General features: G+C 38.9%; 1 protein-coding gene across 1 annotated transcript in view; it reads left to right on the plus strand.

Annotated features, from left to right (window-relative positions):
- Positions 1-25,795, plus strand: part of LOC110218426 (catenin alpha-2) — a 1,469,797-nt gene that overhangs the window by 1,345,360 nt on the left and 98,642 nt on the right. The window contains 1 exon segment of the mRNA XM_021001143.2: positions 15,096-15,247. Within this exon segment, the coding sequence (XP_020856802.1) occupies positions 15,096-15,247 (152 nt within the window).

Consider the following 25,795-nt stretch of genomic DNA (forward strand, 5'->3'; position numbering starts at 1 on the left):
CCATTCCTGGCCTGTGCTCTGGTCTGTGAGTGACCATAAGCAATCTTTTCTGCCCTAGAACTGTGAGGAGGTTCCCCACTCCACTGTGTCCACATCCTGTGATTATTGTTCTTCCTCACACTGGAAGTGCCACTTAGGATTGTGACCCAGATCCAAGTATGGGCAAAGCCATGGTGTCCTACCTCAGTGCTAGCAAAGAGACCTATGTAATCTCCTTATGACCAGTTGTCCTACCCATTACTGAATGTGGACTGAGAGCTCCATAAGCAGCTCTTGATTCAGTGGCTCCCACAGCCTGCTTCTGGTTTTCTGGAGCCAGGATTATGCTGGCGTGGCCTGTGTTAGACTATGCTATACTCTCACCCAGGTGAAAAAGACCTTTCCTGCTGACTTAAAAAGTTGTCCTGGGCTGGAAAATTGCTTCACTCTTTCTTTTTGTGCATTCTGCCACTCTGTAATTTGTTTAGAGTCATTATTTAAAGGCATTTGGATGGATTTTGGGGAAATCTCAAGCAAGACCTTGCCTTTACTCTGCCATCTTGGTTCTACCTCCTCTGCACTGGCTGTTCTTAAACTCATTGCTTCCAACCTTCCCCTGGGAAGGTTCTGACAGAGCAAAGCCTTCAGTTTGAGTTAGAGTAAATGAGCTAATGTTGGATTGCTTTGCCAAGGAACTCCATCCATGTATTCTAATGGCCTGTCCTATATTATTAGTGGTTGTCTATTTTCAGGCCAGCAAGCCAAGCTCTGGTCCTGAGGCGATGTATCTCATTCTTTGTGTTTATGGGATAGTGAATCTCTGAAGAGGAAACCTGCTCTCTGTGGGGGCAGGAGGGATCTGAGGTTGCTCTGAGCTGACTAGGGCCAGGGCAGTGACAGTGTTAAACTTCATGGTCTCTAAGAAATTAAAAATTTTATGATTCTATAATTCTTTCATGTGTAATGTTAAGCAATTCAAGACCTCTAATTTCTGAACTGTATTGTTCTGACATTTTTATATTAGTTTGAAATAATATGCTCCTTAATGTATGATAATATGTCTCTATAATATTATTGATGTTAGATATTTTTGAGAGAAGGAAAAAACAGGAATTAGTTTACACTGAAAAATATTCTATACAATCCCTGTTAATATCTGTCTATATCAATCTCTCTGTATATATGTGTGTATATATATATATATGATACATGTGAGGACATAAATATATGTGTGTGTATTTAAACTTTTCTTTCAATTCAAATAAAGCTATTACTTTTTGTCAATGTCTCATAATTTTTTTTTAAATGCTGTACAGTGTCTAGGCTTGAAGTCAGAAAGGTCTGCTTTCATAACCCATGTCTTACCTTTATTAGCTGGGTCAATCTAAACATGTAATCTGCTGCATAGTTCATTTTCTCGGTTCATTGAAGGAATTTCCCTACCTAGTGTTCCCCAAACTACCCAACTTGCAGATGCTTTGTGAATTTGTATATTATAATAAGGGCATTAAGATCCATACTAAAAAGAATGAATAAAATGATGAACCCTAGTTTGACTGAGAAATAGATTTAAAATCAAAGATTACCCAAAAAACAATGTTGAAGGGCTGTGAGGGAGAGGAGGCTGTAGCACATCATGAAAATGGAAATTATGAGAGATAAAGGGTGTAAAGGATTTCATCGGGTAAATGTATGACTGGGAAAAATGGATCTGTCATGTATTGAGAGTAAGAGACAACTGAAAGATGGCCTGTAGGCTCTACTGACAGTGAGAAAATGTGAAGAGAACATGAAGAATTGCCTTTGAATGCTCTTTTGGATGGACAGGAATGATTGACACAGAACAGGCAGGCATCAATGAATTGTGATCTGCACAGTTGAAGGAATAGTAACCTTGATAGGAAACATGACCATTAAAGGAAGGGGTTAATGAAGGGAAAGAATGAGCATTTATTAAGTGTCGATTAAGTTCCAGAAAGTGTGATAATCCCTTTAAAATATTATCTCAGTTCATGCTTACAGCAACCCTGGAGATAAAGTTGTTATCTCCAGTTTTATGTATTTATGTATTTATTTATTTTACAGTTGAGGAATCTGAAATGTACATAATTGAAGTAATTGGCTTAGGGTAATCAAGCTAGCAAATTTCTGAGACTGGACTGTAATTCAGGTTTCCCTGACTTCAGGTCAAATTTTCTATCTCCTGCACCATTTATTTCATTTATATCAGCATGTGGGATAGCTAGGTGGTACAGGAGAGTATCAGGTCTGGAGTCAGTAAGACTGAGTTTAAATTTGATCTCTGACTCTCACTAGCTGTATGGACAAGTAAACCCTATTTGATTCAGTTTCCTTATCTATAAAAAAGAGATGGAGAAGGAAATGGCAAACCACTCCAGTATCTTTGCCAACAAAGCCCCAAAGAGGGGTCACAGAGTCAGACACGACTGAAATTTCTGAACAACATGCCAGCATATGGCTCTTTTGACTAATATCTACTGAGCATATTGTTAAATGGGACTATTTTGGTAAATATTGGTTCTTTTAAATGTGCTCCTAGAATATGGAACCAGTAAGAGTGCTATTTGTTGGGACCCCAATTCAAGAAACTCATCTGTGGGATTGAGACTTTTTCCTATCTGCTCACAGGCTTGACCTTATTTCTAGACAGAGAGGGTGTTTGGGTTATTGGATCCCAAAGCCTTCTGCATCTTTCCTAAACTATCTCCCACCACTGTGTAGCCCTTTCCGATAGTTGAAGTATCAAGGAGTATGAAATTCCTATTGGTTGCTGATATTATGGGAAGTACTTTCAAAATCTAGATTTGAATAGGTAAGATGTATAACATTTTATAGCTGGAAAGGTTATTAGATATCATTTTGTTTAAATCTCTGATTTTACAAATGAACAATAAGAACAACTGAAGCATAAAGTGAAAGACTTAACCATGATAATACAAGGTACAGCTATAGAGCCAGGACAGCTATTCCATTTTCCTGACCCCCACTCCTATGTTCTTTGTCATGTAGTTTATGACACCTTGATGGAAGTAGTTAAACATTAACTATTCAGGTTATTAAGAAAATCTGAATGGATTTACTAGATGAATAGCAGAGAAGGGGATGTAGAGAGAAGGGGGATGAAGAGCCTGTATGTTTTAATGAGAGGAGAGAGGAAAGGTAGGTTCAGGAGCCAGGATCACTGCCAGGGGCTTTCTCAAAAACCAGTGGACAGTATGAAGGCTTGGAGTGTCAGGAGAGGAGGCCTGAGAAATAAGAAAGTAACCATTTTTATTTCAAAGTCTAAGTCATAGCCGACACATTCACACTGCCTGTCTCCCTCCTTCCTCCTTTTTCTTTGTCCTTTTCCTATTTTGCTATGGTTTCCCTCTTTCTCCCTGTTCCCTTCCTCCATCTTCCTCCCTCTCTTTGCCCCCTTGCTTCCCTTCCCCTTCCTTCAATCTCTCCCATGCCTCTTTTTTCCTCCTTGTCTTTAATGCCTTCCACATTTTCCAGTTCCCTCTCCTATCCATTCATCTCTCCTCCCTCCCTCTTTCTTTCCTCTCTGATCTTTCTATCCCTCTCCCTCCCTTCTTTCTACCTCTTTCCTTTTTCTACCTTCCTCCTACTGCCTTGTTTTTCCCTCTCCTTTTCATCTGGCTCCTTTGTTTGTCTTTCAGACATCTCCAGGGGCACACTGCAACTGGGTCTGAGACTAAAATCAGCCTCAAAGTATTTCTTGAACACAGTTCTTGAAAAAATTTCATGCATCACTTTGATTCTTTGCTTCTCTAGTTACCATGGCAAACACTGCTAAATCCCTGTCTCAGCTTACACGATTCTGCTACTGCCCTTTTTGGTACAGGTCAATGCAGTTGTCTGCAGTTCAAGGTCTTTGAATTTTAGAATAGCTTCAGTTTGGATTAACTCCTTATTCCAAGTAAATAGTGATGAGGAAATCTTCTGTGTGAGCAGTCTTTTCTAAGTAAAAGATTTCATAGGTTTACTTAATGATAATTGTACCTAGAAGCTTGAAAATAATTACAAAGTTCCTTTAGCAACATTTATTAATCACCTACTATGTGAAGTGAACTCATTATGCTGAAGTGTAGAATATCCCCATTGAAGCTCACTCAGGAAGCTTAGGTAGTACCAACAGGAATCCCTGAAATTTTCTAGAGAACAAGGGTCACGGAAAGTGCAAATTCATATCTCAATTTCCGAGAATCACCCTTGTTCTGTATAAGTTCTAGAGGAGAGAAAAACACCTTGATAATTGCAGTGCAAATTACAATAGAAGAAGTGCAAATGAAGCTGTCTTCAAAAAAAAAAATCTTTTCCTGCTCAGAAAACATCGCAGACTATATCATACCTCCTAATAGGAAAATTCTCTTTTGTTTTTTCTCCAGCCATTTCTTGACTCCTATCATCAATTTGAGGTTTACGTAGTCGTAACTCCACCCAACATTCAAGGGATAGACATGAAGACATGTGAAGGAATGGGTTATCCCAAATAAAACATCAATAAGGGAATTTCCTGGGACAGAAGTCATGGGAACTTTTCTTTTTATTAAATATTTTCAAATTGATATCTTGTTTCTTTAGTAACTTGAGTTGTTCTTTTGTATGGGAAGCATTTTAGTACAGGACAAGTCACCATCAGTCAGGGATACTGCTCCGGGGGATTCCTGAGGTTTCCGGAGATGATTTCTCAGATTCCTTCTAGCTCCAGTTACACCATGGGACATCTACTTCAAGCACTCTCTTCTCCTTGGTTTTCTTTCCACATTTTGACCCTGACAACCTCATTAGCTATTATGAAAAGGACTTGAAAGATAATATTGATGATACTTATGATACAGAGACAATGCAACTCAAAAAGGGTTGTGCTCATTATTTTGAAGTGGTAGAAAAGTTATAGCATCCCAGAGGGGTTGGACTTATTCTTCTTGGCTTTATTTATTTGTTTGTTTGTTTATTCATTTAATCAATTAATTAGTTATTTATTTTAGGCAATTGGGGTTGTGACTTGCCCAGGATCACACAGCTAGTTAAGTGTCAAGTATTTGGTCTGAGGCTGGATTTGAATTCAGGTCCTTCTGACTTCAGGGCCGGTGCTCTATCCACTGCACCACCTAGCTGCCCCTAAAATTTTTTATTATTATTATTATTATTATTATTATTATTATTATTAATTTATTTATTTTTAGGCAATTGGAGTTAAATGACTTGCCCAGGGTCACATAGCTGGTCAGTATCAATTGCTTGGTCTGAGGCTGGATTCAAACTCAGGTCCTCCTGACTTCAGGGCCAGTGCTCTATCCACTGTGCCACCTAGCTGCCCATATCCTTCTTGGTTTTAAAAGGATGTACAATGATCCTGAGATTATAAGCCTCCATGACTTTACCACTGTGGGTATATCTTCCACCGACAGAGATAGTAACCACTCTCTGCCTTGGGAAATGATCTACTTGAGGGCCTATAGCTAGAAATCTCATCATTCTTGGCCTAACCTTGTGATGTCTCTCCTAATTTAGCAATAACAGTCTAGGTGGCACAGTGGCTAGAATGCTGGGCCAGGAGTCAGGAAGATCTGAGTTCAGAACTGGCCTTAGATACTTATTAGCTGTGTGACTGTGGGCAAGTCACTTAAAAGTTTATGCCTTGGTTCTTCATCTCTAAAATAAGCTGGAGAAGGAAATGGGAAACCAATCTAGTATCTTTGCCAAGAAAACTCCAAGTAGAGTCATGAGGAGTTGGACATGATTCCTTAGAAGAAAAGTCCTCCAAAAAATGGCATGTAGTGTATTGCTGGGCTCCTAATAAAAACCAGTATGATGGATCTGCTGGAATTAAATTCAGTAGGACCTGGATTCAAATCCTGCTTCAGCCACTTGCTAGTTGTGTGATCCTGGACAAGTCTTTTAACTTCAGTGACTCATATTTCTCATCTACAAGAAATGGAGAGAGTATTAGGATTCAATGGCCTCTGTGGATTTTTCTAGCTTTCAAATCTATAACTCTATGATAACATGATGAGATCTTCCAAAACTTAGGCCCACTTATACAGCCTTCAAGATCCCAAAGTCACTTATACCCCAAAACAAAGGACTAAGGTAGGATTTTCTTGAAGATGACAGCACAGAGGAAGTAATAAATGAATATTTGCTGTTTTCCCAACTGAGGGGACAGCTCCAGTTCCTTACTTCTTGTTCCACAGGCACAACCACCACCACCACCCCAAGGAGCAACTATAAAGTTTGGGAAAACTAACAGATCTCTATCCAGAAAATCAAATCTCAACTTTGGAATAGGAAGTAGGTAACTTTCATTGTAGGAAACTTTGCCCACCTCACAGTCAAAGGTTTTGTGAGTGTATCAATGGATCAACTCCCCACATCTGAGAGGGCTCCATATAACATGGAGTTTGATTAAAATCAGTCTAGTTTTTTTTTTCTGCTGCTCATCTCCTCTTCACACATGTAATTAAGGATTCATGAGCCCTAAAAAAAAAAAAGAGCATTGGCCTTGGCACCAGAAGACCTTGGTTCAAACCACAGTCCAGCCGCTTAAATATCTATAGCTGGGGAAAAATTATTTGAGTTGGTGCTGTCTTCGTTTTTAAGATAGGGCTAAATAGAAATACACAATCAATCTAATATGGCTTTTTGCTATCATTTTATTTTCAGTGAGGGGATCATTTTGCGTGCATTTAAAATACATATAAATACATGTCTTATAACAATAACAATAATAATAAAAATTACTATTGTTATCTTCTTCTCCTTCCTTCTTTTTCTCCTCTTGGAGGGACTGTACTTCAGATTTTGTTGATAGATGGGATTCCTGGAAAAGGAAATCCCCCTACCATTGTTGGGTCAGGACTCTCTCTATAAAATATAGTTTTACTGAGTTGGCAGCCATGACACTGAGGGATGAAGTAACTTGCAAAGTGTCGTAAAATATGTGTTTGAGGCAGAACTTGACCCCAGGTCTTCCTGCTTCTAAAGCTAGCTCTTTAACCTTCAGCCCCATTGTTTTTGATGTTGTTATTATAGATTATTTTGTTTTTGTTATTAATATTAATTATGCCTGACTAAAAATAAGCAATATTGAGCCTGCTCAGCCAATGAACAATGGCAAAACACATGTTATTTGCATTTTGGATGTATTTCAGAAATGCAGACAGAAGCTGTTATTTTTATAATTCCATATCAGAGATGGTGTTAATATATAATGTGTGAATCGTGAATGCAGGGCTTAGCTTTGTCCTAATTAGCAGGGCTATAGCAGTTGTCTATGAGAAGCACTTTAAGACTATAACAATGTAATCTTACTTTTCATGTGTTCAGTTTTTGTGGGGTGAAGTATTACCTTGGGTAGAAAAATGAGCATATTTCCCTAAAGTATCAAAGTTCACTTATTTTCACATTTGCATATAAAGTTTTATTTGTCCTAATGTTGTTGTTGTTTTTTTGTTGTTGTCTAGTCCTTTCAATTATGTCCTACACTTTGTGACCCATTTGGGGTTTTCTTGCAAAGATACTGGGATGGTTTACCATTTATTTCTCCAGGGCATGATGCAAATGAGAAAACTGAAGCAAATAAGGTTAAGTGACTTGCCTAGGGTCACATAGCTAATAAGTGTATGAGATTAGATTTGAACTCATGAAGGTGAGTCTGTGGCACCTAATTGCCCATATATATCCTAGGAATCCACTCAAATTCCCCTCTAATTTCTCATTTTCATGTGATCATGGCCCTGGGCTCTTTCAAAGGGTACCAGAAAAATGAAGGTATTGCTAGTCCTACCAAATTGGAGAATCTTTGAGTAAGGGCCTGGTGATGGAATGTCTGGTGTGCAAAGACCACATGAGCTAAACTCCTAGGGGGTTCATCTCAGGAAGGTGGCAATCAGAATTCCATGAAGGCCATCCACTAAAGCACAGAGGGCTCATACTTTGTGTTACTGAAGAGAATATCTCCACTCAATGAAACCAGGTCTGGGAAATATACAAAATGTATGGTATTAGTAGAAGTGGCAGGGGAAGGCTCAACATGGCAAACCAAAGGATTGTGTATCTGAAAAGTAAGAAAAAATGTCATAACCTCCTAGACTGGCTCATATTGAGGATCAGATATCCAGACTTCATGATATTAACCATATCTAAGAGCAGGAAAGAGAAGAGGAGGGCAAAAGACAGTATTATATCATCAAATGACCTCTGAGTTATGTCATGTAGTCCAAACCTTGCCTGAACAAAAATCCCACCAAACTTCTTCCCATCTCTCTTATTTCTGCCCTTTGCATCAAAACCAGAGCTACTCCTTCATTTTAGAAAACAGAAAGCAGAGGCTCAGAAATAAGAAGACACTTATCTGAGGCCACAAAGCAAGTTTGTGGCACAGTTGAGCCAAGAAACCAAGGCTGCTTACTTCAAAGCCTAGTGTCCTTTCTGATCTGTTACATGTCCCTCTGCCCTTACATCTTTTCTCTGTCTCTGTAAGTTTCTGTCTGATAAAGTAGTGATCACATGTGCTCATGTGATCCTTCCCACATCATTTAATATATCTGACCCTATAAAATAAGGTTAGATTCAGTGTAATCTGAGGTTCCTTCAGAGTCTAGATGTATTTATGACTTTGTATCTCTCTTCTGGCTTGTTAAGAATATGCCAAGTACCATTTGAATCATAGATATGGGGGTATTAGGGACATTAGCTAGAATATGTGTACATATCTCATTTTACATTTCTTATTTGTTGTTGTTATTGAGTATGTCCAACTCTTCATGACCCCATTTGAGATTTTCTTACCAAAGATACTATAGTGATTTGCCATTTCTTTCTCCTGCTCATTTTGTAGATGAGGAAACTGAGACAAACAAAGTTAAATGATTTGCCCAGGGTTATAAGCTAGGAATTGTTGGAACCAGTTTTAAACTCAGGTCTTCATGATTCCAGTCCAAGTACTTTATCTACTCTACCATCTAGCTGCCCCTCAACACCACCAAGAAATATTATTTCACTATTGTACTGAAAGAGCCTTGTAGGTAAGGACTTGGTCACATTTCTCTTTTTGTTTACTGGAGTAACTAAATAGGGCCAGAAAACATTATCCAAATATTCGCGGACTAAATGAACAAATCTAGTTGGTCAATTAATGGTGATGATGGCCATAAGGTTATGGAATCACAGGTTCTCAGTCTCTTGACTTCTGTATTACTGATGTAGTCTCTTAATTAATCTCTCAGCTTCTAGCATCTCTCCAACCATGCTGCCAATTGCTGACACATTGACATTCTGCAAGGACAGGAAAGACCATGTCACTCCCTATTAAAAAAAAAAAGAAAAGAAAAGAAAACTTCAGTAGCTTCCTGTTACCTCTAAAATAAAATTCAAATTCTTGTTTGATATTTAAAGCCTGACACAGTCTGACTCAAACTTGACTTTCAAGACTGATTTCACCTTTTTTCCCCCATCACACACTTGACATTCTAGTCAAATTGGCTCACTTGCTGTTCCTGAAGGTATTCTGTCTCCTGCCCTGTTGCCTTTGTACAAGCATCACCCAATGTCTGGAATTCTCTGCCTCCTTCAGTCTGCCCCATTGATTTTCCAGTGCCCTTCTAGTCTGAGCTTAGAAGCCCAGTCATTCCACAAGTCTTCCCTGTTCACCTGTAGTCATTGGCCTTCTGGGATCAAACTACTTTACAATCCTCCAGAAAATCTGATGTGTTTAATCTATATCTATATCCATATCTATATCTATATCTATATCTATATCTATATCTATATCTATATCTATATCTATATCTATATCTATATCTATATCTATATCTATATCTATATCTATATCTATCTCTATCTCTATCTCTATCTCTGTCTCTATCTCTATCTATATAGCTATATCTATCTATCTATCTATCTATCTATCTATCTATCTATCTATCCATCTATCTATCTCTCTACTAGATGAGCTTATTCCTGAGTATGTTATTTCCTCATGGAGAATGAAAGCTTCTGAAGGATAGGATCTATTTCAATTTGAAATTTCTTAATTTGTCCTCAACACCTGTCAAAATGCCTGACAAACAGTAGGTACTCCCTAAATGCCTGTTGGATTTAAATAAAGACCTGATCCATTGTGACACTCACAAGCTGTATGACCTCTGATAAGTCACTTAACTTTTGTGTGCTTCAACCTTCTACCCCAAATGATCAGTCAACCAACATTAAGTTTTTAAATAATTTGCTCTCTTCCAAGCCCTGGAGAAAACAAAGGACAAAAATTAAATAGCTCTTCCCTTCAAGAAGTTTTCACTCTACTGGGGGAGGTAGCATAGACATACATTATATGCATAGTTTATACAAAATAAACATAAGGGATTACAGAGGAAGAAAGGAGCTTACTAGCAGCTAAGAGGATCAGGAAAAGCTTCCTATAGAAGGTGGAACATGAACTGACAATAAATGTTGGTACAGGAATTTCCCACATGGCAGAAACCCGAAGATACTGTCTGTGTTTGCATATTCTGATAAATCTCTTGTAAAGCAATATGTGTTCATCCAATCAACTCTGCTGCTTCCAGGGATCATCTGATCTGCCAGCATCTCCCTGAGTTTTCTCAAGCAGTGAGAAGAACAGGTTTGCCAAGGGAAACATGATGTCTTCCAGATTTGGTTCAGAATGTGGGTAGATTTAGAACAATAGAGAGACAGGGAATCACTGTCATTGCAGAAGGCAGCCTTCTATCTTATGTGTCCAGTGATGGAGAGTAATGATTAGAGAGAAAGCTGAGGCTTAGTGCATTGAAGAAATAGACAGTATTCAGAGGGAACCTAGGTCTCAATGGGACCACAGAACTTATCTAGGCCAAACCCCTTATTTGATGTGTAATGTAATAAGCATCAAAGGCAGGATTTGAACCCAAATCCATCAGAAACCACCTCTGCAATCTTTTCATGTACTATAATAATAATTGGGCAGTTAGGTGGCACAGTGGATAGAAGGCCAGTTCTAGTCAGGAAGCCACATCTTCCTGAGTTCAAATCTGACTTCAGACACTTACTAGGTCTGTGACTCTGGCCAAGTCGTTCAACTCTATTCTCCTCATTTTCCCCATCTGTAAAATGAGCTGGAAAATGAAATGGCAAACAACTTCAGAATTTTTGCTAAGAAAATCCCTAATGGAGTCACAAAGAGTAGGATATGACTGAACAACAATAACATAATAATACCTAGCATTCATGTAGTACTTTAAGGTTTGTAAAACATTTTACATATATTATATCATTTGCTCATCAGAACAACCCTGTAAAATAGGTACTTTTATGATTTTCATTTTAGAAATAAGTAAATTGTGTCTGGAAAAAAGGGGAAATGACTTACCAAGAGTCATACAGCAAATAAGTGCCTAAGTCTAGATTTAAACTCAGATCTCTCTGACTCCAGAGCCAACAATTATCAACTCAACTTCACTACTCAGCCACCTAGCTGCATCAATACCATGCTATTATGATTCTTAAGTAAGTTTATCAGTAATGGAAAGACAGCTGGGAAACATGGCAGAGCTGCAGATATTGATGTCATCACTTTAAAGTATACGGTCTGCTTTATGGACCTTATTTTATTTATGCCCAACAATAATAGGACCTAATGGCTATGGCTGGAGGCTGGCGTCTACTGAGCTGGAAACATCCAATGGCCTATGGGGCTGCCTGAAACAAACACGCTGACAGCAATGAGCCTGATGGGGAGGGAAGAGATAGAAAAAGAGGGGTAAAATAAGCCTAGATACGCCAAGCTGGGGCTATTCAGAGCCTAGGTAGATAGACATACTCAGAGGCATCACTGGGCTAAAGTTCAGTATAATCATGGAAAAAAAAATCATGAATCCCTGAGTCAGGAAAAGGAGTCATCATAACAACTATTAGCTCTTTCTGGCTAGCCCTTGTAAATGCTAACCTTTCAGCCTCACAACAACCATTGAGGGAGGCAGGGAAAGTGCTATTATCTCTATCTCATAGATGTGAAGTACTCTGAAAGTCTTAAAGTGTGGTATAAATGTTAGCTATTATTTATCATTATTATCCTTACTCTTATTATTGATATAGTGTAAAAGGCTCATTAGATCATAGATTTAGAGTTGAAAAGAGACCTAAGAGCTCTAGTCCTGATTCTTTATTTTACAGATGAGTAAAGGAAATCTTGGAGAGGGGAAGCCACTTGCTCAGTCAAAATAATAATAATAAAAATAATAATGATGGTGGTGATGATGACATAAGCTATTATTAATACAAATAATAATAATTCATCAATATATTGCACTTTGAAGAAGGGATAGAGAGACAGGCTTGATTCTAAGAAGACCTGAGCTAAAGCCATCTCTCCAACACATTGGTTGTATGAACCTGGAAAATTATATAAACTCTTAATAATCTATACTAATCATTTTAAATACAGTTAGAAATGGGGGCATTAAACTATCCACTATAATTCCTGAAGGCTATATATTGACTTGGGAAAAAAATATATATGAGTGTGTGTGTGTGTGTGTGTGTGTGTGTGTATGTATGTGTATATATATATATGCGTGTGTGTGTATGTGTATATATATACACACACAATAAACATGCATATGTAAACACATATATACACACAAATGTATACATATATTTTTATAAGTGTATGTATATGTGTATATGTACATGTTGGTGTATATAGCTGCATATTTAAAGAAATTTATTTTTGTGTATATTTATAAAAATATATTCATATACACATATTTAATACATCAAAGCATTAAAATTTGATAGGAACTGCGTTTTAACCTGATATGAGTCATATTCAGAAGAATTGTGGGCCACATGTTCAACACCCCTACTCTAGACAGCTCTCCAGAGCTTCTTAAATGAAAAGGAAGATGTAAAGCTCCATTAGTAGAGGGAGTTTCCCCACATGGGAGTCCAACATATCAATGTAGTCACAGGATCAGTCCCTAATTTTGTTTTGCAGTTCAAGGTTTATATCGTGGTCTACATCCATTGCTGTGTAACAGTCCTTCGAGGTGGAGATTATGGATATCCCCATTTTTTAGGTGACAACTCTGAGGCTCAGAGATGTTAAATGATTTTAGTAAGGACATGCAACTAATAAGCATCAGAAGCAGTATTTTAACTGAGCATTTTTTTTGCCTCTAAGCCCAGATATTTCATTATTCTACTATACTGCCTTACTATCATGGCAGTGTTGGCATAAAGGCTGCAAAGGACCACAAAGTCCAGTTTCAAATGATGTTTGTCCCAAATCACTAAAGCTAAAAAGGAGTCTTCTCACACCAGTGGAGTAGGCTCCAGACCTCAGAATGGGGTCGTGAAATGGCTCATTTTCTGATGATGTGTTTAAGTGAGGTCTATCTAGATTTCATTCTCTAGTGTGGGTAATTGGCTTTCCCTGATTCACACTAGCAAAAGTAAAATCCCTCTTCATCCCCTTCCCTGGTGTGTCCCCTTAAGCAGAACCAAAGCATGAACACATGTAGTGTAGACCATTGCTCTAATCATCCTTACTCCACTCAAGGACAAGGGAATGCTTTGTTTGGAGTCTGTCAGTGAGAATCTAGAATCATGGTCCTTTTGCCCATTAAAAGAGCACGATTCTCCTTCTGTGCTCCCATTCGCAGATTTTTATGGGTAGAAATGGATTTGGAAATGAGTCATTTCTCTACAAGGCTCTGCCCTAGAGAGTGGAGTAAACCCATCATAGTTTTCTCCCCACAGCAGAAAATGAATGTTACAATGTCCAGGGTAGGGGTAAGTGAGAGGATGAACATGAATCATCCCAGAAAGCTCAGAAATGGAAACTGATGAGTGATGTTTCCATTTGATTGTCCTTGTAAGCTAATGGATACCTCCAGGCTTCCATTTACTCTGGGGATCCGTTGGTCTAAAGTAACACCTAAGAGATTGAAATGTTTAGGTGTTTTTGAGTGAGACATTATATATATATATATATATATATATATATATATATATATATATATAATGTATGTATGCATGTATGTATGTATGTATGTATGTATGTATGAAAAAAGTAGATTTGGTAGTGAAGTATTCTATGTATTCCATATCTTTCTTTCGACTCAAGACCAAGATTTCATAAGCAAATATACTTGGGGATAAATGAAGCAATAAATCGATCAATAAGAATTTTCAGATGTTTTCCATGCATCAGGTATTGTGCTAAGTTTTAGGGATATAAAGAAAATAAGGAAGCCATTCCTGTCCTCAACAAGCTTACATTCTAATGAGGGAGACAATGTACCTAAATAGATATTTACAAAGTACATACAAATGAGATATGAAGTAACCTTAGTGGTGAAGAAACTAGTGGTTGTGATTAGGGGAAGGGTCAGAGTGGGAGGAAGAACAAGAAGGACCTTCTGCAAAAGTGGTGTTTGATTTCCAGCAAAATGGATATGTGCTTGTAGAAGCTTGTCTAAATTCAATATCAGCTATTCTTCCAGCAAAATTGTAAAGGAGGTAAAATTTTGACTGTTTTGCTTTCTATTTCTTTCCCTTCTTCCTAAGATGATTTTCTCTAGACACATATCCCAATAACCAGTCCCTACAATTTCTGCCTCTTTGCCTGATCAAAACCTGCAATAAGCAAAGTAGTCTATAAATGTATTCATACTGATGTGTGAATGATTGCTTAGGATGATTTATCTCGTTTATCCAGTAACATGAAGTCATTCCTTCAGGGATGATAATCAAGGAAAGAATCACTAATAGTTTATTTTAAAGCTGGAAAGACAGAGGCCTTTCTATTTGGTTTTGGTAAGCATGTCCTTAGGATCCCTGATGTGAACTCATTGAACACATGGGACCATGTTCAAGTTTTTCTTAATGCACACTTTAAAATTAATTCTGAGGAGTGAGTTAGATATGCAAACTGTAGTACCTGACAGCTTTGACCCTTCACCTCCCTCTTTGGGTTGTAGAATCAAGATGTTCTAAGGTTGCTCTTTCCCTGCAGAATATTGGAACCAATATAGGAAGTAAAAAAAAAAATCTATAATCTCATTGCTTTTTGTTTTTTGATTTTCATTTAGTTATGCCACGTTTTGCGGAACAAGTGGAGGTGGCCATCGAAGCTTTGAGTGCCAATGTTCCTCAGCCTTTTGAAGAGAATGAGTTCATTGATGCCTCCCGCCTGGTGTATGATGGAGTCCGAGACATCAGGAAAGCTGTTCTCATGATTCGGGTATGTAAGCAGCTGGAAGAACAGAGATAAAAGTGAACAGAAGGTGATTAGCCCCATTTAGGACTGAAAGAGTTAACCCACTTTTTAGTTAAACATTTTAACCTTTTTGAATGTGTATGTGTTTCAAAATGAATGCCAGTTGGACAGTTTCTCAGATTTGTGGCCAATAATGGTCATTAGCTGCTTTCCAATGAATGGGAAAAGCCTAGGTGCCAGAGAACATACTCCAGAGCTTACGGAAAGTGATAACTTGCATTCCTGAGTGTTCATTTCAGGCCCTGCATTCAATGGTGATTTCTCCCCCTGGTCTCATCTGCTCTTCTCCTCTTCAGCTCCTCTGGCTATAGGTGCAGAGAGGGGCCCCTTCATAACTTTCACCTGCATTTCTCCTTTTCACAAAGATCCCATAGGTGGTGAGAGTTTTCTGAATGGAGCCCCCCAACCTCCCTGCCTCCACCAAATATCTCTTGGAGAAAGAGTCTTCGTAAGGCTCTAGGCAATCTCTGCTTTCCATTCAGGCTCATGAGGCTCTAAATGCCCTAATCCTTTACACCTGGAAAGCATGTTTTAACCTTCCAAAGTTATTTTGAATATTTTGCAGTGATCACTACGGGGAGGCTCATAGGTTTAGAGCTGAAGGGATCTTAGAAGTCTTTGAGTCCAATCTCCTCATTTTACAGATGTGGAAACTAGGCCAAAGAGATTAAATGACTTGCCCAGGTTCCCACAGATTTTTAGTGTCTAAGGTGGGAGTTGAATTCAGGTCTAAATGTCTCCAAGTCCATTCTCTATCTGTCTCACCACACATCCTCTGGTTCTTATATAGGGACAGGTAACATACCATAGTAGAAATATCATGGGTTATGGCACAGTAGAAAGGAGACTAGATGGGAGTTAAGGGACCTGAATTCAAATTATGCCTCTGATATTTATACTTGCGTGACCTGGAGGCAATCACTTATCCACATTGTGACTCAGTTTCCTTATCTGTAAATGATGAGCTTGAACTAAATAACTTCTAGGGGCCTTCCTTACTTCAAGATCAATGATCTTGGGAGCAACCAGTGGAGAACTGAGTTCAAATTCAATTTCTGACACATTAACTGTATGACCATGACTAAGTAAATTCCTTGAGCCTCAGTTTCCTCTCTTTTTTTTTTTACTACTAGCACTTACCTCACAGATTTGGTGCAAGATTCAAATAGGATACAGTAATGTGGGCAAAGCACCTTACAAACCTTAAAGGAATATAGAAATGTCCACTATTATCACTTTTATATATGTGTCTTTAACACATAGCCCATAGCAAGTTGTGATTTTTCATTCATTCATTCATTCATTCATTCATTCATTCATTCATTCATTCATTCATTGGTGGTCACATTCAAATCTTATGAAGTAGGCAGAAAAAGGTATTATTAGCCCCATTGGATAGATGAGAAAATTGAGGCAGCAAAATATCAAAACCTTCATAAGCTGTTTAGGTACATGCAGATACTTAGTGATAGAATCAAGCCTGAAACTCAGTATTGTGATTCCTTGCCAGGTGATCTTTTCAAAAGTAGCACGCTGCTTGCAGTGAGATTCTCAGTGGGATAAAAGCCACCCTTTTAAGCAGGGGTGTATCACACTGTGCCTTAAGGATCCCCCCACCTCACTTCTTGGAATGGGACTCTGACTTCATTGTGTGTGTGTGGAGGGGAGAGGCAAAGGGAGGCAGAGCTAGTGAATGATTGCTCGTCAATGACCATCACTCACCACCAGCACAGGGGAGTTACACAGAAGAAGTGAAAACATGGAAAGGAGATAGGGTAGTCAGGAATTTTGAGGCTCTTGTGAAATTTGGCATGACATTTCAATCAGCATCAGTTGTCTAGGCAATCACACAGGGCTGATTATAACTGTCCAGTGACAGAATCAGGGCCAGCCCTGGGAGAAATTGTTTCTTGCCAGAAAAGTTTGTCTTTAGTTCCCGTATTTTAACCCTTCCTTCCTCTTGCTCTGACCCAGCTGCATCTCATGATTACCGCCCCTTCTCTCTATACTAGGCACTTAATGCCTTCATGAGAAATAGTTTATCCAAAGATAATGCCAGACTTGTAGTCAGTAAGTTCTGCACTCAAATCCTTTCTTACGATATTAGAAGTCACTTAGCTATGGCCCTTAGTTCCTCATCTCTCAAATGAGAAAGTTAGAGAAGCAGTAGCTGCAGTGGCAGCAGCAGAAGTACTAGTAGTACTACTAGTAATAGTAATCGTAGTAGTAGTAGCAATAACAGAAGAAGTATTGGTGATGGTGGTGGTAGTAGTAGAAGTAGGAGTAGGAGTAATAATAGTGGTAATAGTAGCAACAATAGTAGCAGTAATGGTGGTAGTGGTGATGGTAGTAGTAGTAGTAGTAGTAGTAGTAGTAGTAGTAGTAGTAGTAGCAAGTAGTAGAAATAATAACCAAAATTTATATAGCACCTATTATGTACGAGGCACTGTTCAAAACACTTCACAAACATTATTTCATTTGATCCTTACAGCAACCCTGAGAAGTGGGTGCTATTATTTTCATTTTACAAATGAGGAAACTGAGGTAAACAAAAGTTAAGTGCCTTGTTGAGAGTCACATAGCTAGCAAGTGTCTGAGATGGGATTTGAACTCAGGTCTTCCTGATTCTCAGCTTGGCTCTCTGTCCACTGGGACTCCTAATACAATTATTTTTGGCTCTGAATCGATGGCCTTGTGACCTGGGTAGGAATACTGGTTCTGCCACGTACTACCTGGGCACCTTTGGGTATATCACTTAATTAACCAATGAACAAGTATTAATTAAGAACCTACTATGTATGAGGCATTGTGCTTGGCACTAGAGATACAAATGCAATGGATGAAAGAATCTCTACTCATGAAGAACTTATATTTGCCTGATCCACATTCTCCTCTCCAAATGAAAGGACTGAATTATTTGGTCTCTAATGGTCTACTGGACCTCAGTTTCTCTTTCTAAAAAATGGGGATAATAAGCATGTGATATCTACCTCACAAGGTTATTTTTGGTAAGGTGCTTTATGAACTGTATATCACTACAGACTTGTAAACTATCAATTCTGTTTCCTGACCAGTCTCTCATATCGTCCTCCCAGCACATTATATTATACTACGGTGTGGATTTTTTCCCATTATGAATTGGAATACGTAGTTGCTGAGGTCTCTTTTATCTCTAGATTATGTGATAATTTCCCCCATATTACGAAATGGAAAATTGAGATCTAGAAATACTTTCTCATTTCTTCAAATGACCTTTGTTATTTTGTTACTGAGTTCTGGAAAGTATTGCTTTGATAGTTGGATTTGTATTGCATTCAAACTGTAAATTAACTTTAAGAGAATTGTCATTTTTATTATATTGGCAAAAAGAAAATTGGCCACTGAGTCTTTATGTTACCAATGAGGGAACTGACACTCATGATCGGAGACAACTTGCCCCATTCCACACTGGGATAATAGCAGAGCTGTGTTAGGGTTAGGGCCCACAATTCCTATGCTCTTCACATTTTCCTCTCTCCCAAATCAGATGCAATAGTCTAGCTCTTATCCTGCCTGCATCTTATGTTCTATGAAAGAAAGTAAGGATTTTTGAAACTAATGGTCTATTTATCTCTTTCCTCATCCTGAATGGTGCCATTAGGAACTGGGGGTAGCTCTGGGGGGAGAATGAAGCCACTTAAGCCCTCAGCAGTCTCTGCTCATTCCCAGCCAACAGTCATTCAAGGGGTTAAGCAAATCTCTGGACAGCTCTTCAGCTGAAAATTGGAATTTGTAGGGATAGATACAGTGTCTTCATGGAAAATTGCTGAAATCATAGCATTTTGGGCTGTTTTGCAGCATTTGAGTTTGTTTTGTGAAAGAGTCCAGAGTATATCTAGGGAAATAAATGGTGTTCTGTTAGAGCCATTATCATCTTCAGCAACATCACCCCCGCCAGGTGAAAATGCATCGATCTTGGTTAGTGTATATGTTTGTGTGTGTGCTCATGTGCACGTGTGTGTGTGTGTGTGTGTGTGTGTGTGTGTGTGTGTGTGTGTGTGTGTGTTTAGAACTTTCAAATACCAAGAAACCAGTAGAATATGGTAGTAGAACACCCTGGCACTAAAGTGGTGGCGTTTGGGTGGAGAATGCACAGTTCCAAGTTAATTGGTAATTATTCTTTATATTTTACTCTGATATAATCATAGAAGGTCAGAATAGGAAGAGACCTCACTCACTGTTTACCTAGTCCAATCTCACTAGGGAAAGAATTTGTGCTACAATATCCACAACAACTGATCAATGATACAGTATAGGGATGGGGTCTGCAATTTCACTCTTACTGAGAGCTCCCACATGGGGGCAGCTAAGTAGTACAGTGAATAGAGTGCTAAGTCTGGAGTCAGAAAGGCCTGATTTCAAATCTGGTATTAGACCCTACTAGCTGTGTTACCCTGGGCATGTCACATCACCCTGTGGACCTTGGTGTCCTCATCTGCAAAATGAGCTACAGAAGGAAATGATAAACCACTCCAGTATCTCTGCCAAGCAAACCTCAAATGGGGTCACATAGAATTGGACATGACTGAAAGCTGACTAAACAACTGCACATAAAAAGATTTGTTCTTCCAATTTAGGCCAACATATTCTCTACAACTTTTAGTCTTAGAGAGATTCCTGAAACATATGAACATAGATAGATAGAGTGCTGGAGCCAAGAAGAATCTTATCTTAGAAACTAATGATGTAGATGATCCTTAGCAAGCACTTAGGTCCACTTTACTTGCTCATCTGTAAAATGGGGATAATAATAGCATTTACAGCACAAGATGACTTTAAGGCTGTAATGAGACAATATATGCAAAGAGCTATACAAATTTTAGCTTTCGCTAGTTGACAAGGAGTTATAAATTGGGGCGGGAGAGATGTTTCCTTATGAAAAGTTTACTAAGCCAAGAAATTACAGATCTGTCTTTAGGCAATTAGGTCATTCAGTGGTAAGTCTCAGGGCATGGATTCAGGAAGACCTGAATTCAAAAGTAATCTCAGACACTTATTAGCAGTTTGACTCTGGGCACATCATTCAAACTCTGTCTGTTGCCTCAACTGTACAATAGAGATAATCATAGAATCTACCTCCCAAGATTGTCATGAGGATCAAATGAAATAATATTTGTAAAGTCCTTATCACAGTGACTGACACATAGTAGGCACTATATAAATATTTGTTCCCTCCCCTCCCTTCCCCTCTCCTCCCCTCCCCTCCCTCCCCTCCCTCCCCTCCCTCCTCCCTCCCTCCCTCCTCCCCTCCCCCCTCCTCCTCCTCCCTCCCTCCCCTCTCCTCCTCCCTCTCCCTTCCCTCCCCTCCTCCTCTCCTCTCCCTCCTCTCTCCTCTCTCTCCTCCCTCTCCTCTCCCTCTCCTCTCTCCTCCTCTCCCTCTCCTCTCCTCTCCTCTCTCCTCTCCTCTCCTCTCTCCCTCTCCTCTCCTCCCCCCCTCTCCTCCTCCTCTCTCTCTCCTCTCCTCTCCTCTCCTCTCCTCTCCTCTCCTCTCCTCTCCTCCCTCCCCTCCCCTCTCCTCCCCTCCCCTCCCCTCCCCTCTCCTCTCTTCTCCCTCTCTAAGAAAAGTCCAAACTTCCTGATTGCATTTCCTGAGAATTAGAAGTGAGGTTACCTGAAGTCATGTTGTACTGGATTCATGAAAAAGGGGTTTACTGTGAAAGTGACATTAACATGTTAACACGGTTACCAAAGTCAAGTCTGACTGACTCATGAAAAGCGATGTCAAGCGTTTCATAAGTACCTGCTTACTTTGAAGGGATAATTATGAAGCATTATTGCCTATTCATTAAAACAGACTACTTCAGAGACCTTTTCACAGTAACACCAAGAGGGGGCTACTAAATTTACTGGAAAAAAATTAAAATTTTTAATCGTTTAAAATCATGAATAATTCAGTCTTTGCTAATTCAAATTGGGCCTTACTTACTTAGTCCCAAGTGAGCCTTTATTCTAACAGCTTCTTATGTATCTTCAGGCACTAAACCACATGTTGAATGAATGAATCAGTGAGCAAATGAATGAACTAAATGATTGAATGTTTATTCTAGTACCTTTAAGTTTTGTTTTACAAAAGGGCATTAGAAAAATTTAGGATTATAGATTGAGAAAAAGAGAGGACCTTGGCAGCCTTCTAATCTAACCTCATTTTGTACATAAGGAAATTTAGTCACATAAATCTTGAGTGACTTTGGTAATATAACCCAAGTATTGTGTCTTAAGTGAGATTTTGAACCTTTGTCCACTGACTCCAGTTTTAATGTTTCCTGTGCCTCTCCCCCCACCCAGGACACCTTGGATGATTCACATAATTCACATAGGTCATTTTTACCGTCAGGACCACACTGTCCATGGGATTTTCTTGGCAAAGATACTGGGGTGGCTTGTCATTTCCTTCTCCAGTAGATTGCAACAAATAAAGATTAAATGACTTGTTCAGGATCACACGACTAAATGAGTGTCAGATGTTAGATTTGAACTCAGGTTTTCCTGACTGCAAACCTAGCACTCTATCCATTAAGCCACCAAGCTGCCTTCCTTGTCGATAGGGATTTAAATATATATATCTATATATCTATATCTATCTATCTATCTATCTATCTATCTATCTATCTATCTATCTATATTTCTTTGTAAAAAAAATAAAAAATAAAAATTTCTTTGTAGTCACGTAATTTAATACAAGTTTTAATACATTTTTTGGAGATTGATAAATGTTTATTGCCTGGCTAACTGACCTTAATACTCCCAAAGTTTTCCACTCCTGACATTTTACATTGCTTTCTGCACTTTAAAAAAATGAAAACTATTTGTAAAGGAAGCCAAAAAAATCCCTTGCCATCTCTGACCATCCCCTTCCTTCAAGCCTGATGATACTGATGACAGATGGCAATTCCTCTAAGTAGTCTTCCCTGATCACTCAATTGAAAGTGTTCTTACCTTCCTCAAGTGCACTAAGGTATTTGTCCTGGTGTTCTTTTTGGCCCAATCAAGCATGAATTTCCTTTTTACAAAAGAAAACAAAGTGTCTTCCGAGCTGTCCTTCATGGCTCTGTGGAAATTCCTACTGAAGAAATTCCCTTCTCTGATGTAGAGCAACAATGGTTCTACAATTGGTAGTCTGTTAGAGTCATAAAGTGGCAATGGGAAGTTACATCACTTGCCCAACTTCAGAAAACCAGTGTGGGTCAGAGGCAGGATTTAAACTCAGGCACTGCTGATTCCCAGGCCAACTTTCTATCCATTACACTTTGGCTGTCACTGAGGACCATCAATCCATCGATTTAGAACTGGGAAATTTTTGAAAGGTATCCCATATAAATCCACTCACTTTACAGATTGGGAAATTGAGGCCCATACACATATGTGTATATATATATATACACACATATATGAGAGAGATGCACATTTGTGTATATATATCTGTATATATAGGAGTATAATATATATATATATATATATAAAATCACATATTCAATCCCTCTCCTTAATTTAAATTTGAAATTTAGATAGATAGATGTTGGGGAAAGTGGTCTATTAAACCACAGCAAGTAAAATTCATTCTGAAATTGTGTTTCTTTCAGCAACTACATAATAATTTTATGTTCATATAATCCATTGTTCTTTCTCAGTATGACTATTATATCTACTTTTTAAAATAGATTTTAAAAAGCAAAATCTGCTATATATTCAGTATGGGTTTGGAGAAGCAAAGCAAGTAGCTGGTTTCGCCTCCTCCCAAAAGCTGACTGTTCCTTAACCCCCTTCTCTTCTTCCCAACAAAGAACTGATTGTACTTTTGAAAAGGAAGGATTCCAGTGTTCAAAACAGTTATCACAGTGGACGGGACCCTGAAAGGTCAAGTACTCTATCACCCTGCCTCTAGACACTCAATAAAGGTTTGACAAAGATAGAAAGGTAACACAATGTGTGGAAAAGGCAGTAGACTTGGTGATGGAAATATGGGTCCTACTTCCAGTTTTGATGATAGCTAACTATGTGACTCTAGGTGACCCAACCCCACTCTGTCTTAGTTTCTTCATCTGTAAAATGGAGATAATACTTAACACTTTATACATTATAGGGATCTTGTGAGGAAGATCAGGTCAAGACAACTTGCACTTACTGAGAGCCAGCTGTGTGTCAGGCATTGTACTTAGCACTGGGGATACAACGAAAGGCAAAAATATAGGCCTGTTCTTAAGTTTACAGACTATATGTGGAGAAAACATGCAAAGAACTATGTACAGAGAAGTTGTTTTACAGGCTAAATTGGAGATACTCCACAGGGAGAAGGCACTAGTGTTCAGGTAAAACTGACCTATGTAGATTGTGGGATTTTAGCTGGTGTTTGAAGCAAGCCAGGGAAACCATGAGACAGAGGTGGAGGGGGAAAGAATTCTTGGCATTGGGAACAGCCAAAGAAAATGCCCAGTCATGTGCAAACTCTAAGTGCACTTTCAAATATGCAGTCTAGAAGCTTATGGAGACTATGATATAAAATACATGGAAAATACAAAGGAAATAATCACATTTGAAACAGTTATTTTTTAAACAAGTTTATTGCTCAGTCTTTTTCAGTCTTGTTCAACTCTTCATGATACTTTTTCTTTTTTTTTTTTTTGGCAGAGATAATGAAGTGGTTTGACATTTCCTTCTCTAGCTCATTTTATAGACAGGAAACTGAGGCAAACCAGGTTAAGTGACTTGCCCAAGGTCACACAGCTCGTAAGTGTCTGAGGCTGAATTTGTATCCTGGTCTTCCTGATTCCAGGCCTGGCCCTCTATCCATTGTACCACCTAGCTGCCCAGAGAAGTTCATAGGCCCCAGGTTAGGAAACCCTAATGGGAGATTCATACAGTGGGACAGAGCTGGTTTGTATTTGCTGTGCCTGGCCTGTGTGTGATGGCAAAGAAATAATATAGTGACAATAAATGAAGACATTCTATGGAAAGGGTAGATGAAGATGGAAAGTATGGTCCAGACTTGGCATCCTCCAAGTTGTGCCTGTGTCATCCTCCTTTTATGTCTTCATTAGGGTGGAAGATTAGGCGTGATCAACATGAACATGTGTCTGTTCTGGGCCAGGCGGAGGCCTTGGCTTGTGCTACTCTAGAGCCCACGTATAGCATGTACCAGAACTGAAGGAGAAGGGGATGGTGAAGCTTTGTCTCAGACCGAACCTTGAACTACCCCTGGAGAAAGTAGGGTTTGTGGGCACCCAAATCTGATTTTACTTACCCTAGAAGCATTTACTTTTTAAGCTCAAGAAGCCTTAAGCACCCAAAAGGAAGAGACTTTTAATGGTAGAACTTGAGATACAGTCATAAATAACAAGACAGATTTTGGCAAGAGGACTTCCCTGGTGACCTAGACATCATTGTGTTAATATCCATGCTTCTCATCAGAAAATGTGATTCTTACACTCTTCCAAAACATGGAATACATTAAATCTATTTATGTCAAACTCATTAATCTGGCCTGAAATGACCCTTGGTGATCACCTAGTCTACTCCTTTCTCCATGAAGAAACTGAGGCCTAGAAAGATGAAATAATGGTTAGGTGATAAATAGTAGAAAAGGAACTCCAATTCCTGGGTGTCTTCTCCTACCCCACACTGCCTCTACCATTCCACTGAAAATGAGGTGTGGTTGATCTCTACTCAATCATTTAAATGATTCTATGATGTTAACATGGATGTGAATCGTGGCCTTTCTAACTTTCTTTTTGATGCCAGTAGAACAAATGGGCTGTCCATGGCCTTGTTCCCACCATGTAACCAGGCTAGCTTCATTTTCGATTGTACATTTCTTGGCTATTATCCTTTACCTAGCTTCTTTTTTGTGACATTGTGGCCACATAGAACCGCAATGGCTAGAGTGCTGGACCTAGAATCATGAAGACCTGAGTTCTAATCCCAGCTCAGACACTTACTAGCTGTGTGACCTTGGGAAAGATACTTAACCTTTGTTTGACTCTGTTTCCTCATCTGTAAAATGGGGATAACAACAAAACCTATCTTCCAGAGTTGTGAGGACCAAATGGGATATTTATAAAAAAAAATAAACCTTAAAGAGATATGTGAATGCTAACTATTGTTATCCCTTGTTTGTTACGTATGGCAGCCTACTCATGCCCACCATTGCCCTCTGAATGATTCTAATTTTTACTTCTTTAGAGACCAGTGTCCTGTGACTCAGAGTTAAGAACCAGAAGGCTATTAGAGATCATCTAGTTTGGTCCCCTCAGTTTAGAGATGAGAAACTGAGGCATAGAGCAGGGAAGAGACCTAATCAAGGTCACACAGGCAGAAGAAGGCAGCAGTGAGTCACATTTCAAAGGTACTCTGATCTCCTCCAATGGAACAGTGCTGCCTCTGTTGACAGTATCAATCTTGCTAGGCAAATTAATAGTGAGAATGGTATAATCAAAATTACAGGAAGATATTTAACACACCTAAGAGAAAAACTATTCT

This window comes from Phascolarctos cinereus, unplaced genomic scaffold (assembly GCF_003287225.1).
Source record: "Phascolarctos cinereus isolate Bilbo 61053 unplaced genomic scaffold, phaCin_HiC Scaffold_2;HRSCAF=192, whole genome shotgun sequence".
Taxonomy (NCBI): Eukaryota; Metazoa; Chordata; class Mammalia; order Diprotodontia; family Phascolarctidae; genus Phascolarctos; species Phascolarctos cinereus.